Raw genomic sequence first — 16,879 nt, forward strand, 5'->3', positions numbered from 1 at the left:
CATGAGTTTTTCCTTTTTGGGTTACCAAAAGTTTGCAGTCATAGTTTCACATGACTAGATGACTCTTCTGAAATTAGATTTTTAAAAGTTACAGATAATTTGTGACTAATTATGGCAAACATTCTCTTCCGTGTTCAGAAATGCCAGGAAGCATGGGTACTCTCCCTGACTGAAAACAAGCAGAAGCATAGTAAATGCAGGCTCAAGTGTGGTGGCTAGATCAAGCTATGCAGTCCAGGGACAGATGGTATAGAGAGAGAGGATACAATGGTATAAAAGCAAAGTCTGTGCAATGTGGCTACTGTTGAACAAATATAAATTGTTACATGCATTTAATAACTCTAAAGTAGTAGTATTTATTCTTTCTTTGGAGAAAACTAGAAAATAAGAATAAAATTTCTGAAACTGCTTTCCAAAAATGTCGCCCAACTTCAAGAACTTATTTTTTGAAATTTAGCACACTGAAGAACAAAATCATCACATCTTGTTGGTTCACATACCAAAGAAAGATACAACTTAACTGACCATGAAAAGATTGTTTTATTCCATGAAAATATTCTCAACAGAGAACACTATCTTAAACAATTTACCATTAAGAAATCAACATGTGCACAAAGAGTAAAAATTACTGAAAATTTTTAAGATTTCTTTTGGACAATTCACATGTTCAAAATTTAAGAATGATTTAATAATGATTTAAACTGTGCAAGTACAAATGTCTTTCCTATTGTAATAACCCATATACAGGTTGCACTATTCCACACGAAGGAACCTGCCTCCTTCGGAAGCAAATTCTGCTTTTAGAAAAACAAACAGTAGCTTCAAAAGAACAGTTAGTCCTTACAAGAAAGCCTTAAACTTTGCCCTCTGTGGCTGTTAGCCAAAAAAACATAAGCACTGCAGGCTTTGTACAGAAGACAAACACAGCCAGATCACATTTCCTTCTCATTGCTAACCTTTAAAATAAAAATAGCACTAGATTTTAAAACTACTTCATGTAGTCCGTCAGTATTGAATAATGTCACATTATATAAATAACCCTGTAACGAGATTCAATATCTAAAGTTTATAGTTTACTAGCCTCAAAGGTAATACACTATGTCAGCTGTGTAACAGTGGTGTACTTGATCTTAGGAAGGCATTAACTTTCACACAATTGTCATTCAGCTTTAGTGTAACTGGTAGTATGATTCAAATAACACTGGGAAAATTTTATTAAAACAGTCACACAGCTTCTAAAATATTGCTTAAAATCCAATAATACACAAACCATTTCACGTTATTTCTCCCCTCAAAACAGTAAAGAACCAAATTAATGAAGTTCAGTGGTACAAATAACTTCCCACCCGCCCATCTCCCTAGTACAACATCACTAAGAAATTAGTTCAGATACAAGTCAATAACAGAATCACAAATGCGAGGCATGATAACATGAGCAATAGGGACACTAAGGACAATTATATTTACAAGTATAAACATACAGAAATTTCCGTTTTACAAGTAAAAGTGCACATAGATCATTACAAAGTTTCACTAAATTTTATCTGATTCAAACAAAAGCATCACTTGGAAACAGACTATCATTGCAATAACCAAATGAGATCATTATAACCTCAAATTAAAAGACGATTGGGGAGGTTCATAAAACTTCTCATAAAACACTAAGTAAAATGGACTTCAGACATGTCTTTAGTTTGATGCATAAATTTGAAGATGCACCATTGTACATGGTAGAGCTCTAAAAGCTACCTACCGAGGCTACATCGGCAGCTGCAGCAGAGCTGCAGAGTTAAAGGAGGTCACACTGAGCTGACACAAAGCCCTTTGTGGGATACTGTAGTGGTAGTGTTGGCAATCAACAGATTTAGGCACTCTAGTTTAAGGCAGCATTTGAATGGAAGCAGCTGACTTTTGACAACAGTCCTTTGTCTTGAGGTGGTATCTTCTGTGTTTATTATGCCAGGACTTCAGTGCTGACTATAGATTCTTCCCAGACTGAGGTGCTGAAGATGTATCACTTTTCAAAGAGTCCTTTCAACTGGGCTGTAGGCTAGAGCAGAGATGTTTTCTTTTTCTTATCATAAATACTTCAGGTTCACAGACCACGTCTTCATAATGCCAAAATTGGAATGTTTGCAGTGGGGAAGTTGTAGCAGCGTACACAAATACTAAGATGGAAACATTAGTGCTGGAGATGTTTGACAAAATGATCTGCACTACAAATGTAAAACAAAACAAAGGCTTTGACATGAACAAGGGATTATAAAGACATGCCTGAAAAATCTAAGTCTAATCACTCTAGACATGCAACAGGATGTTAAGCAAGCATGGAGATGGCACAGGCAGACAGTGACACATGGCAAGAATTCTAACAGACAATGGGTCTAAAAAGCAATTAAAACAGAGCTGGGAAGAGACAGTCTTATTGAGACAATCAAATATAAGACAAATTTTTATGACAGCTCTGCACTCTTTGTGATTTGGACACGCCAGTAAAATAAATGGAAAAGGGTCAGCCATTATTGGCTTTTTTCTTTCTTCTATGTTAGTAACTGTGAACTAGGAATTTAAGGATTGGTATTATAACAAATTTTTAAAACAATGTATGGAATGCTAACGAAGTTAGTAAAAAAAAAAATCATGTCTGCATGCACTCATGCAACTTGCTTCTCTCACTCTTTGTGCCTGACAACTCTAATACCCTCCCCCCAAAAGCAGCTGCATGTAACCTCCTTCAACATCTTGCCCATTTCCTCAGAAACCCTCTTCAGGAACCTGCAGTCCAGGAGGAAAAAGAAAAGAAGAATTACTGAAGACCTTTGGTAAGACCAAAAGGGGTGTTCAGCTTAAAGTGTCTGCCCCAAACGTCTCTAAAAATCATTTTATAGTCAGCCACTGAAAACACCAGGAAAATGTGAAATATGAGCAAAATCAAGGACCCATCTCATTGCTTTCTCCCTTTGCTTACCCACACAATTAATTCAGGGTGTGATCACATGACTAGCACACACAATACTTAATTGTACAGTGTTTTCAACAAATGCTTATTGAAATTAATTGGAAAAAAATCTATTTTAGTAACTGCTGATCTAGCTAAAATGAGGCCATAAATGGTAGTACAGATATCTTCCCTCAGCTCAGTCAAAAAAGTTTTCTCTCTTCTACAAGTAAACATTGCCAGTACTTCTCCATTCAAGATTTCCTCTATCTTCACTGATTTAGAATATTTATTTTCCTACTAAATGCTAAATAATCACTAAAGTGATATTCCCCGCAAACCACTTTCAAGACGAAAAACACAAGTATAAGATTAATTTGGAAGGAATTTTGTGCATTATTGAAAATTACCAGTAAACCTGAAAATATTTTCAGATCTTAAAACTGTTTTATTCAGATAAGAGCTAGACTAGGCAGGGCATGGTGGCACATGCCTGTAATCTTAGCTGCTTGGCAGGTTGAAACAGGAGGATCACAAATTTAAGGCCAGCCTGGGCACGCTGGTGAGACCCTGTCTCAAAATAAAACAAAGCAAGAACTGTGAATGCACTCTAGCATGCAAGAGGCCCAGGGTTAAATCCCTTGTATCACAAAAAAAAAAAAAAAAAAAAAAAAAAAGAAGAAGAGAGAGCTAGACCAGATCATACATTTTATAGATTTCTTGATTAGCTCACTACTTAGATTATGCACTAAGTGCTTATTTTCTTCCTTTAGGAAACCAACATTAAGAATAGAGAGGAAAATTAAAATGATTGTTATTTTACCCAATTTTCTAACTATCACTTTTTTCCCTAAATACTGAAGCTACAAATTCAAACACCTACAACAAACCACTCTTTCGTAAGTCAGTTTTCTATAGCATTTCAGAGCAGTTTTACTTATGTGAATTAACCAGTCACTGTGTTTTCTGAAGTAAAGCAGATGGAGGAGCATCAACCTATGTATTCCTGCCCAATAAGCCAAATTCTATATTTATAAGGCAGAAAAACACAAATCCTTCACAGAGACTTAAGCAGGACATAAAGCAAAGGCATCAATTAAGCTTCACATCAACATTACTCAAACAGGAAGGCATCACAAAAACAGCTTTTTGTGGTGATATCCACATCTCTTAAGCCTGCATTCAGCTCACACAGTGAACAATAAATTGGGATGCCCTTTTAGGTTTTCTCATTTTTTCTGACCTGTTGAATGTGTTTTCATTTATGTCATACCGTTTATTTATGTCATACATAGCACAAAGCTGCCTGGTTAGTTTAGATATAAGTTACTGCACCTTTACTGTTTTTCTCTAGAGTTACATCTATGTATGATGTCGGAACGTAGCCTTCTTCACCGTTCTGTCTCCTGGCTCTTGTCCATCCATCACCTTTGTCCTCCTCAATAATGTATAGCACTTCACCTTCTTTCATTGCCAGAGTACCTTCATTATGACCTAGATGAGTTTTCATAGCACAAGCATAATTTAAGCACAGTGATAATTTGTAATAAAAATTATAAATACAATACACAAAACACATGAAATCCTACTAGATTTCAATATACCTGCTCATGAGCTCACTGATTCTCATTAGCAACAATATTTCTACAATGTTTTGTAGTTTATCCAACACTTTCACACACATTCTCATTTGTACTATACAAAAACCTATGAGGCTAGACTAATATTATCCCTATGTAACAAATGAATTCTTTCCTGCTTTTGAGTAGTGTTGCTATAAAAAATTCATGAGGCATGGTTCAGGAAAGTAGTAACAAAACAGTGAAAAGGTGGGAAAAGAAAAAGGATATAGTTTAAAGAGCACAGAGAAAAACAGAGATTTAACTATGGTGATGGTAGAAGCAGAATAACCCCAAAGCACAAACTTCAAGACCTCATCAATTTTAGGATTCCCTTTCTTCCCTACCCTAAACCATTCCCAATATGCTTAGCAATAACAGTGTTCTTAAGTAGAATTCTCATTCAACATATGCTAAAATCCTTCCCTACTCTTAGAATGCATTAAAAAGCTCTCAAATATAATAATTTGCTCAGAATTGAGGAGTAACTAAAGAGATTATGTTATTATATTATATTTTAGTTATACTGAGAATCACACACCCAGGTCCTCAAATATGATAGGCATGCACTTGAACACTGAACTACATTCCCAACCCCTTTACTCAATTTCAAAATCAACACAATGAGTGGGTGAAGAAAGACCTTACACCACCTATCATTTTACAACTTATTTAGGAAGGTGTTACTCTGCTCTTCTGTTAATTCAAGGATTTTTCAGGGTCCATAATTAGGAAGGATAACTAAAAACCTGTGGTAGAAAGCCAAAAAGCCTTACTCCCCTCACAGAATTTATTTCTAACTATCATAGAAGAGATGGTATTGTCAGAAGCTACCACTTTCTTTCCAGTTCTCACCTGAAAAGGTGGCATGCAATCAGGATATGATGACAGCATTTAACTATGCTTTACACCTGTCTCTCAATGTTTATCAACTACAAGGAACATGAAGTGACATCTACCAGCCATCTACTTCCTAATTTGGGCTGTATGCCAAGCTGCTTCAACTATGTTGAGTATACCTAAAGACTGGTAAGTTCTGGAGGGATATTCTGTTATCAACCAAAGTTGACAGATAATAACCTAAATTAGGAGCTAATAATAGGTAATTCTCTTTCAACTCCAGTGTGGAAAAAATTAACAATTTAAACAAGTATGCATATTAATGAACTGGAGTTATGATTTTCTGATAATGTATTATTCAGCTAAGGACACTAAAATAAGTCACAATGCACTTAGACTTTTAAGTAACCTTTATCAAATATAATAAGAACATCATACCATCAAAAGGGTAGATAGCTTTGCAGTGTCCAATAGCAGGCAAGGGGTCATCATCCTCAAATTCATCATCAAACTCATGGTGACCATGCTGTTGCGGTGGTCCACGGACTTCTTGGTTTGCATCATCAGTGTAACTTCCCTCAGGACTAAAAATCATAAAATTATCTCTGTCAAGTATCACAAACATGAGAACTTTTCACCTGTTATCTATAAAAGTTTATCAATCTAAGGATCAGTTCAGAAAATTAGATATAGATGACATGGTTTCTTAAGCCCTATTTTCTTAAATGAATTTCCTGAATTAAAAAAAAAAATTTTAAAGATTATAACGGGGGCTGGGGATGTGGCTCAAGTGGTAGCGCGCTCGCCTGACATGCGTGCGGCCCAGGTTCGATCCTCAGCACCACATACAAAACAAAGATGTAGTGTCCGCCAATAACTAAAAAATAAATATTAAAAAATAAATAAATAAATAAAGATTATAATGATCTAGGCACATAGGAATATTCACTAAGTACACCTCACTATCATTGGGTCTAAAGATAAAATGGAGGGGTTGGGTTGTGGCTCGGTGAGAGTGCTCGCCTAGCACTGGGTTCAATCCTTAGAACCACATAAAAACAAATAAAATAAAAGTATCGTGTCCAACTACAACTAAAAAATAAATATTAAAAAAAAAAGATAAAATGGAAAAAGGTAGTAGACACTTATCTTTCATCATCCCAGATCCATCACTCCCTCTTTTGAAGGGGGAAAAATACCTAAAGTTTCTCTGGAAATCCACCCAGCCCAAAAGTTATTTCTATTGTGGATCCAGAAAGGAGATGAGCATAGTACTTGTTTGACGGGAGTAAACAGTTCACCAATAGTGCTATAACTCAATCAGGTTAAACAGCCGTACATAGAGAACTCTACTTGGGACTGCTAGAAGAGAAGTTCACTCCCTTTTCACTTTGAACCAGGAGGAAAACTGCCTAGAGCTTTGGGGGAAATCATCACATGGAGCCTAAAATGAAGCCAGTGCTTAAGGGATAGCTGAGAAGTAAGAAGAAACCAAGACCTAAGAATATCATCTGGGCTTTCCCTCAAATAATCCAGTGAAGCCTATTTTTACTCTAATCGGATTATGAGTAAAGTATTCATTCTGCTTACAAGTCAAAAGACTCCTAATTAAAACAAGACAAAGTTAATTTCAATTAATCATGGTAATGGGGAAATTAGTAACTTAGAAAATCCAAAAGAGCAGGTAATACAAAGGCATTTTATTTTTCTTAAAAATATTTTATATCAACGAAAAAAAATGTTTAAAAGTTTTTATTAAAATATTGTTAGTGAATAGAAAAATTTTAGGATTAGATTTAGCAACACTTTCAACAAGCCTGAAAGACACATTCTTATATAACATATGCCAGAAAGACCAATCTGGTTTTACCTAATACCCCTCTCCCCCCCACCAAAAAAAAAAGTTTCTGTGGCTTTTTCTTTCTAATTTTTATTTTGATATAAGGTCTCCTTAAGTTGCCCAGGCTAGCCTTAAACTTTTGATCCTCTTGCCTCAGACTCCTGAGTAGCTGGGATTGCAGGTATACACCACTGTATCTAACCTGAGGATCTTTCTTGAGATACTAAAGATATGAATTGTGAATATTCATATTGTGAATATTCATATTTCACAATATTTGTGAAGCACATACTATTACAAAGTATTTTATTTCTACATGCTTTATGTATTTTATTGCCTGTAGTACTAAGAACACTATAGGATGGGTACTGAAACCTCAATTATATATTTCAGTAAACTGAGATGTGGGGAATATTAAAAATGAACTTGGGGCTGGATTTGTGGCTCAGCAGTAGAGCGCTCTCCTAGCACGGACGGGACCCGGGTTCGGTCCTCAGCACCACATAAAAATAAAGGCATTATGTTGTGTCCATCTACACCTAAAAAAAAATAAATATTTTTAAAAAAAGAACTTGTTCAAATTATACTGTGATTAAATAATAAACCAAAATATTTGAATTTTTCTCTAACATGAACCCTAATTTGTGGACTGTTTTATTATGAAAAAAAATTGTGTGTGTCTGTACTATACCAAGGAAGAAATGTTACATGTGATGTGAACATGAAAATCTGGCAAAACGCCAAGCTGGAAATGCGGATCTAAACTAATAATATACATACCTCCCCCATTTTTCCACAAAACCTCGAGTTATTAACCAAATTTTCCTTTAGCATAAGTTACCCAACTCCAGCTGAATAACTGACCAAAAAGCACATGAAGCCCTTAGCACAATGCCTGGCATACTCTAGATCCCAGATGTAATAAATGCCTGTTATTAGGACAAAGGAGAAGAAGTTAAGTAGCTCAGTGTGACTTCCTTTACTCAAAAAAAGCTATTTTACTTTGAGTTAGAGAAAGAAAGTAAAATGTTTCCCAAACCTTTCATAATTTTACTTTTTCTCAATGGGCTTTCATTAAAAAAAAAAAAAAAAAGTTACTCAGCTCCACCTAAATCATAGGGAAATCTTCCTATGCCTAAGGTTCCTATGGCCCAGATTATAGCTCCATGAGTTTTCTTTGTTTCTAGATCTGATTTATGGATGCATGATAGACTACCATTTAATACTTCATCTGCAATAATGTTAAAGGATCAAAAAATTACTTAGGTTCAAGAGAATTAAGTTATTAAATGCCAAACTTATTGAATTAGATAACTATATAAAGTTTAGAACAAAGGGGTAAGGAAAGTTTGGAAAACAGAAAAAATATGAATAAAAATGCAAAATTAATGACCTTTCTCGTCCCTGTGTAACAAGATGGTTTATGTCACTGCTGTGTCGTCTGTCTCCTCTCCCACCTGTTTTGCCTTCAACTTCAGACAGCCAAGCCTTAGGGAAAAAAAAATAATAACCAAGATCAATAAATTATATTCAAAAACTCATAAGATACTCTGCATTTAAAATGTGCTTTGAGGTTTTATAAGCATGTGATTTGGGGGGGGGGGGTGCCGGGGATTGAACACAGGGACACTTAACCACTGAGCCACATTCTCAACCCATTTTATATTTTATTTAGAGACAGGGTCTCACTAAGGTGCTTAAGGCCTCACTAAGTTGCTGAGGCTGGCTTTGGACTCTTGATCCTCTTGTCTCAGCCTCCCCAGCCACAGAGATAACAGGCATGAGCCACTAGACCCTGTCAATTATGTGATTCTTGGAGATGAGAAATCTTTGGTCCACTTTGGTAAGTGATGAACTTTATAGATCATTTTATTTATTTTTTTTTAAATATTTATTTTTTAGATCTCTGAGGACACGACATCTTTGTTGGTATGTGGTGCTGAGGATCGATCCCGGGCCGCACGCATGCCAGGCGAGCGCGCTACCGCTTGAGCCACATCCCCAGCCCCCTAGATCATTTTAAATAATAGCATAAGTATTGGGGCTGGGGCTATAGCTCAGTGGTATAGCGCCCGCCTAGTATGTGAGGCCTTGGGTTCGATCCTTAGCACCACATAAAAATAAATAAATTAAATAAAGGTATTGTGTCCAACTATGCCTAAAAAATAAATATTTAAAAAAATAGCATAAATACTTAGTTTTATATAAAGGTTTAAAATTTTAAAAATGAGGCATAAATCTAAAGATTACATACCATCATGATACTTTTAGATCATAATTTCTAAAATTAGATATGGGTACTGGAACATTAATTTTTAGCAAAAACCAATCTACCATAATAAAGCTTATGAAAATAACAGACAACTGCTGAAAACCAAATTTACCTCATTCTTATGGATTTCCATTCTTAGACGGTCAATATTATTCATAGTCTCTGCTAATTTAGGCTGCAAACTCCCTGGATCCCCCATTTGTGGATTTTTTTCATATACATCTTTCATTTTGTTGAGTGCATCTCTGAAAAAGAGAAGGAAATCATAGAATTAAATATTCGCTTCAAGTGCTTTTAAATGAGAGTTTCATTTGACTTTGAAGACTCAAGTACAAATTAATCTTAAGTAGTTTCACATCTCATTAAAACGTTTAATCAAATATTACCTGATTAAAGACAATCTGCATAAAGCTTATAATGTATAGTTAATAATTTATGAAAATGATCTTTTAAAACATTTGTAATACCAAAACAGACTAAATTCATTTTTCTTAAAGAAATTATGTATGTATGTATATAGACATACACACATGTCTATTTGTATATTTATATAGATATACTCAAATAATTTTAAACCCATCATGTTCCAAATGAAACTCGTATTCCCACCCAGCAACTTTATTCAACCAGTGTTCCTTATCTCAATTCACACATCATCACCATCCTCCCACCCATCTATGCCAGAAATAGGAATGGCATCTTTAATTTGCCCCCTTTCCTCTACAGTCAGTCATTTGCCAACTACTCTTAACCGATCTCCTCTAATCACACTACAATAGGTTATGCCCAATCACAGCTCTAACATCTGACACTATTGACTAGCATGTCTTTTCCTTCTTGACCTAGAGGTTACATTTTCTTTCCCTCCTCCTCACTTTTGCTTTCTTACAGTCTCTCTTATTACCTCCTTCTCCTTCTTTGTTCAACTTTTAAATGTCTGTTACATAAAATGACAGCGGTTTCTTCTCATCTCATCCTACACTTTTCTTTGAGGATGATTTCTTACTGTTTTAATACCACCTATCTTCAAAAGATTCTCAAATGTATATCTTCAGTCCTCTCTCTCCTAAGTTCTAGATTCATATTTCCAAACACATTTGAACCCTTCCAATATTTTTTCATATATTTCAAAAATTAACATAAATAAAGTCATTTTGTCCCAAATTCATTTTTCTTACTGTTTCAATTAATTCTATAGTACTATCCTGAGCTATAAGGCATTAAAATCTATTCTGTTTTTTTGTTCTCCAATATCCAATCAGGTATAACAAAGTCCAACCTACTTTGCTCTGAAATGATTCATATTTATTCCTTTCTGTTCCATGCCACGTCTTAATCTAGGCCCTTGGCATCAATTACAGGGACTGTTATAAAGTACCCTAACTAGTGACCCTATCTACAATCCCCTTCCTATTCTTCGCATAACTTTAAATTACCTTTCTTCAGAATACAGAGTTGCTTAGAGCACTTGCCTAGCATGCATGAGGCCCTAGGTTCAATCCCAAGCACCAGGAAGGGAAAAAAAAAGTCAGAATATAATTCTCCAATACCTACAGCACTCCACAAGAAAGTATTCAAGCCTTTTCTTAAGTCATCTTACATCTTTTTACTCTCATTTTGATATTACATGCTACATAATTTGCAACAGTTTTCCTAGATTAGAAAGAATTCCAAGGCTCAGCAAGAACACATTTCTGTGCTTTTATTCTTGCCTTGCCCCACATTCCTGAATGCTTCTTTCCCTCTTCATTTTCTTCTTTAAGTAACAATATCCTATTCTATCAAGGTCCAATTCCAATGCTCTGAAGACAAGCTGGCTATTGTTACAATGTTATTTACCAGTTATCTTAGATAAAACATGTATTTATTTAATATCCAGTTTCTTCATCTGCAGGAACAACAACTTCGGAGGGCTATTTTGAAGGATTCAATAATGTGTTGCATGTAAAACTCAAAAAAAAAAAAAAAAAACCCCACCTAGCTCAGTACCTAGTACATAATAATCCTTCCATAAACATTTATTTCCTAGACCACAGCCCTCTCTTAGCCAACTCTCTCCCCAGTAAAGTCTTTCCTAAATACCTCAGTAAAACTTCATCATTATTTCCTCTAAGTTCCCTTAAAAGTTTGTATCTCATATTAGCAGCTATCACAATCCAGCGTGGGTAAAAATTAAGTTGTCAGTCTTGCCTTTCCCCACTTAGAGTGTGAACCTCTTCGGATTAGGGACGATATTTTCTCCATTTTTGTATCCTCATACGGGCTATTATATATGGTAAGCACCAAATATTAGACCTAACATTATAATTATAATTTTCCAGAGACTATTTATATACTGTTTAAGTAAATACTTTTAACATTCTAAAATTTTTATACTAATATAGTTAAGTTCATTGTTCAGTTTCCTTTATAAATTTGCCTACCTGCTAAAATTTATTTGTAATTTCCAAACTAATATTCAAAGTGCTCTCCTGGTCACTCATGGACATGCACAGGACAGAGAAATATTTGAGTTACTGGAGGTGTTGTCTAGTGTTCCTCAGCACAAGAAGGCTGTAATGTTACTAATGGAGAAATCAAGTCTTATGTAAGTTTTGGTAAGCATGAGTTACATTGTCATTGGCAGGATTCAAAGTTAATGAATCAACAGTCTGTATCAAATAAGGTGTCTTTAGACAGAAACATATAAAACAAGATTATGTATGTATCTATTAATGAAAAGGTTGGACCAGGGTTTCCTGGCACCTAACACTGTATCTCCCTTTCCCTAAGGAGCAATGTTTTAATATTCGATAATTTAGTGCTCATGGTGACTTTATAGACCATTAGCTACTAAGAATTGACTGTAACTGTAAAATTTCATTTGTGTATCACACCCGATACACAATTTTTTGGGGGGTGGGGGTAACTGGGGATCAAACCCAGGGGCACTTTATATCTCTATCCCTTTTTGAGACAAGAGTCTCAATAAGTTGCTTAGGCTAGCCTTGAACTTGCAATCCTCCTGCCTCTGCCTCCTAAGCTGTTGGGATTACAGACATGCACCATCATGCCTGGCTCCTGATATACAATTTTCAACATCAAAACTTCAATTTTCAATCTCTCATGCTTTAGTTTAAGTCCCAATTTTTATGTTTGGTAAGCCACCAATTCATTGTAATCACCCTTTATTCATCATTAAAAAAAAAAAAAACAACTCTATGATCACTTCTTAAAAATTAAATAAAACTTAAAAAAAAAAGTACAAGTGAATGAATATGAAGCTATAAATGACTGCAATATCTACCAACATTTTGTTTTGTTTTGTTTTGTTACCAGGGATTAAACCCAGTACACTTCTTCAAAACTGAATAAAGGAAAATTTTGTAAAATAAAAAAATTAAAGCATAAGTCTACCAACATTTTTGGGGGAGGGTACCGGGGATTAAACTCAAGTGCACTTAAGCATTGGAGCCACATCTCCATCCCTTTTTAATATTTTCATTTAGAGACAGAGTCTCATTGAGTTGCTCAGGTCCTCTCCAAGTTGCTGAGGCTGATTTTAAACTTTCGATCCTCTTGCCTCAGTCTCCAAAGCCACTGGTGTTACAAGTGTGCACCACTGCACCCAGCTGCCAACATGTTTTACAGCCAACAAAGTAATTATAGTCTCTGGTTGCTGTTGAACTGAGGTAGTAAAGAGGTAGTTAGCACCGGTCAAACTACTCTTGAAAATGAATAATCAAGCTATTTTACAAATTTATGGAAGGAATAAGTATATATGTTTATAAACACCTAATAAAAATAGATAATTAAAGAAAATCTCTAACACTTCATTTTTATCTATGACCCAGCAAACATAAAATTTTTGCTTGAAGTATATATTTCTCTCAAAAGACATTTCAAATAGGATGCCTAGTTCTATTCTTTTTGATGTGTGGCTAGATATCAAAATCAGGCCCTATACATGTTAGGCAAGCACTATATCACTGAGCTAAATCTAAATCCCCAGCATAAGATGTTATGATTTTGAAACCTTACACACATCATTCAAAGTAGATTCTAAAAGAAATAATGATAGAGAGGACTTAAAGAAACACTACTTTTGGTCTGATTCTTTCTGTAGTTCCCTGTTAAGTTCATCAATGCGCTGCTGCAGTTTTTTACGTCTCTGTTCTGGCGGCAGATGACTGAAATCTTCTAGCGCTGGCCCCTGAAAAGAAGATCTAAATCATTATGAAAGACATTTTCAGGACATTTATTTTTAAAATTTACTATGAAGTAAGAATATATACAATTTTAAGTTTAATTTCAAATGTCTCAAATAGCCCCCTTTAAAAAATAAACAAATCTACATAGATGTGTGTATTGATGAAAGCAATTATATTGAAGAGCCTCACATTTTAGTCATTTTTTAAAACCATAAAACAAAATAGGTAAAAATATCACCAAATACAGATGATTGGTAATTACTAATAGCACATTATTTTCAAGTCTTGGCAGAGTTAAAATGAATACATATGAATTTTCTTACAGCAACAACAACAAAATGGAAACACATAACATTTCTTATCTGTACAAGTTATTTCAAATACTGCGCATCACCACTTTTTAAAATCAAACCCTTTGCCATATTTAGGATGTTACAAATGTTTAAATTAAAAATATGTATAACTTATAAAACTAAGTAAGAAACTTACCTCATAAAAACAACTAATTAATGAAATATACTTCAATACTGCATTATAGTCTTTGATTACATTCATTAAACCATTCTTCAGAATCAAGACATATCTGATCATTAAAAAGCAAAAGGTAGAACTATCCAATGAATAACAATTATATTCATATATGGAGTATACTTGGAATTTTCTTATGTAAAATCAAATAACATACTTCAGCTGTATCTGGAAGAAAGATACAATTTAAAGAAAGGATCTAATTGTTCTTTAGGAAGGATTCTTGGTGTCTAAAATTTTTTTGATTTTTAAAAAAAATATTTTCAGTTGTAGATAAACACAATACCTTTATTTTATTTATTTATTTATATGTGGTGCTGAGGATCAAACCCAGTGCCTCACACCTGCTAAGCAAGTGCTCTACCACTGAACAATCCCAACTCCTTTTTTGATGTTTTCTTAGTCAAGAAATTATGCGATTTAATAAAAACTGCAGGTATTTAAGTGTACACTTTGTACTAAATAATGTCTTTTCCCTCATAAATGTTATTTTAGCCACTGTTACTTTAGTTACATTATTAGAGATTACAATAGAATAAATACTAGCAACTATTAAACCCATTTAATGTAAACACTTACTGTTTACATAATTCCCAAATTAATGATAACTATTATTCTCCATTTTTCTTTTAAAATGGTTATTGTAAGAATATGAATATAGCCTAATTTTTAAAGTGTTTGCTGAAATGAGGAAGAAATGCATTCTTGTTCTTTAGGCCACTTATATGCCAAGTAGCTTTATATTACCATCCACAAGAATGCTTCACTTACTTTTCTTTTTTCCTTTGGTACCAGAGACTGAACCTAGGGGCACTTAACTACTGAGCCACATCCTCAGCCATCTTTATTTATTTATTTTTAATTTTGAGACAGACACTAGGTTGTAGAGACTAGCCTTGAATTTGCAATCATCCTACCTCAGTCTCCTGTGAGGCTGGGATTACAGGTGTAAGCTATCACCCCCAGCATTTTTATTTATTATTATCATCATCATCATTTATTTATTTATTCATTCATTCATTTATTGGTGGTGCTGGGGACTGAATCCAAAGCTTTGAGCATGTAAGGCAAGCACTCTATCAACTGAGCTTTATCCCCAGGCCTTATTTTTTATTTTTGAAATGGTCCCACTAAGCTATTAAGGGTTGCTGAGGCTGGCTATGAACTTGTGATCCTCCTGTTTCAGCCTGTCAAGCTGCTGGGCTACAGGTGTGTGCCACCACATGCTTCTCCCCCCGCCCTTTTTCAGTGGGTACCAGGGATTGAACTTAGGAGCACTAGACCACTAAGACACATCCCCAGACCTATTTTATATTTCACTTGGAGACAGGGTCTCACTGAGTTGCTTAGCATCTCACTGTTGCTGAGGCTGGCTTTGAACTCACGATCCTCCTTGTCTCTGCCTCCCAAGGCTGCAACTGACCTGGTTACTTTTTTAAAAACTCACTTTTAAGGTGAATCATGACCAAATGTAACATTTAGTTAAAAAACAAAATCCCTAGAATCATTCCCCAGTGGCCTGCCTACTAAGGATATTCAGCAAACTTGCCTACAAAAAGTAGAGCATCCTAAGTATCCTTTGTGCTTTCATCTACCAGTCACCAGATGTAACATCTTCAAGCAACCAAATCTGACCTAATTAAATGAATGGCAAAATTTCCTATACAAAGTTCTTTTAAATGTAGTAGTTAATTTTCAACACAAATTGTCAGATTTATTCTAATCTGTGGTACATGTTTTAAACTATTACATATGTGCCAAAGACAAACTTCTAATTTACATTTTTAGAATATTTCTGAAAACCTTGAAATTTTTTTCTTTTTTAATATTTATTTTTTAGTTATAGGTGGACACAATATCTTTATTTTATTTTTATGTGATTCTGAGGATCGAACCCAGTACCTCATGCATGGTAGGCAAGCGCTCCACCTCTGAGCCACAACCCCAGCCCCTTGAAATTTTTCTTAATGAAGAAATACATAATGCTCAGTGGTAAAGTGCTTACCTGGGTTCAAATCCCAGCACCACAAAAACAAACAAATAAAAATTCTCTCCCTAACATAACGGGGAAAACAGTATTATACAAAAGAAAAACAATTCTACAGTAGGCCTTTTTGGGGGAGGGGATATTATTAAAAACTCATAATTTCCCACAAGCAAAATCTGCCATATTTCCACTTATTCCTAATCAACCTCATGATCAAATTTATTAACATTAGATACCTACAGCATCTGCATTCCTCCCACCTTACACACACTAGGTTACTGCAGGCTGAACCCAAGGGTGCTCTACTACTGAACTACATCCCCAGCCATTTTTACTTTTTTATTTGAAGCACAGAATCTCTATTAAATTGTCCAATCTGGTCTCAAATTTTCGATCATCCTGTCTCAGCCTCCTGAGATACAGGTGTGTGCCACTGTGCCTAGCCTAGGCACCCAAATTTCTAATATCTCATTTCAACATTATGACTCATTCTTACACAGAATATGAGAATAAACTATTTCTTATGGATGTGAAGAAGCCCTCTGAGGTATTTAACAACCTTTCTTACTATAAGGGAATTTATAAAGGTTAAATTTGAACTGTCTAAAAAAAAGTCTATTTTCCAAAAGTTATTTTGTAGTTTCATATACAAACTCCCAGTAATT

General features: G+C 34.8%; 1 protein-coding gene across 4 annotated transcripts in view; it reads right to left on the reverse strand.

Annotated features, from left to right (window-relative positions):
• Positions 1-502: 502 nt before the first annotated feature.
• Positions 503-16,879, reverse strand: part of FNBP1L (formin binding protein 1 like) — a 116,600-nt gene continuing 100,223 nt past the window's right edge. For 2 of the 4 annotated variants that reach the window (XM_081306882.1, XM_081306885.1), the window contains 5 exons: positions 13,592-13,701; positions 9,622-9,754; positions 8,631-8,725; positions 5,836-5,981; positions 2,558-4,432 (listed from right to left, as the gene is read on the reverse strand). In XM_081306882.1, the coding sequence (XP_081163008.1) occupies positions 4,254-4,432; positions 5,836-5,981; positions 8,631-8,725; positions 9,622-9,754; positions 13,592-13,701 (663 nt within the window). In that variant the 3' untranslated portion in view covers positions 2,558-4,253. Of the gene's footprint in view, positions 2,169-2,557; positions 4,433-5,835; positions 5,982-8,630; positions 8,726-9,621; positions 9,755-13,591; positions 13,702-16,879 lie in introns of those variants that run through there. The other 2 variants (XM_081306884.1, XM_081306883.1) reach the window with 2 other exon arrangements.

Source organism: Spermophilus citellus (assembly GCF_964194105.1).
Source record: "Spermophilus citellus genome assembly, chromosome: 9".
NCBI classification, from domain to species: domain Eukaryota; kingdom Metazoa; phylum Chordata; class Mammalia; order Rodentia; family Sciuridae; genus Spermophilus; species Spermophilus citellus.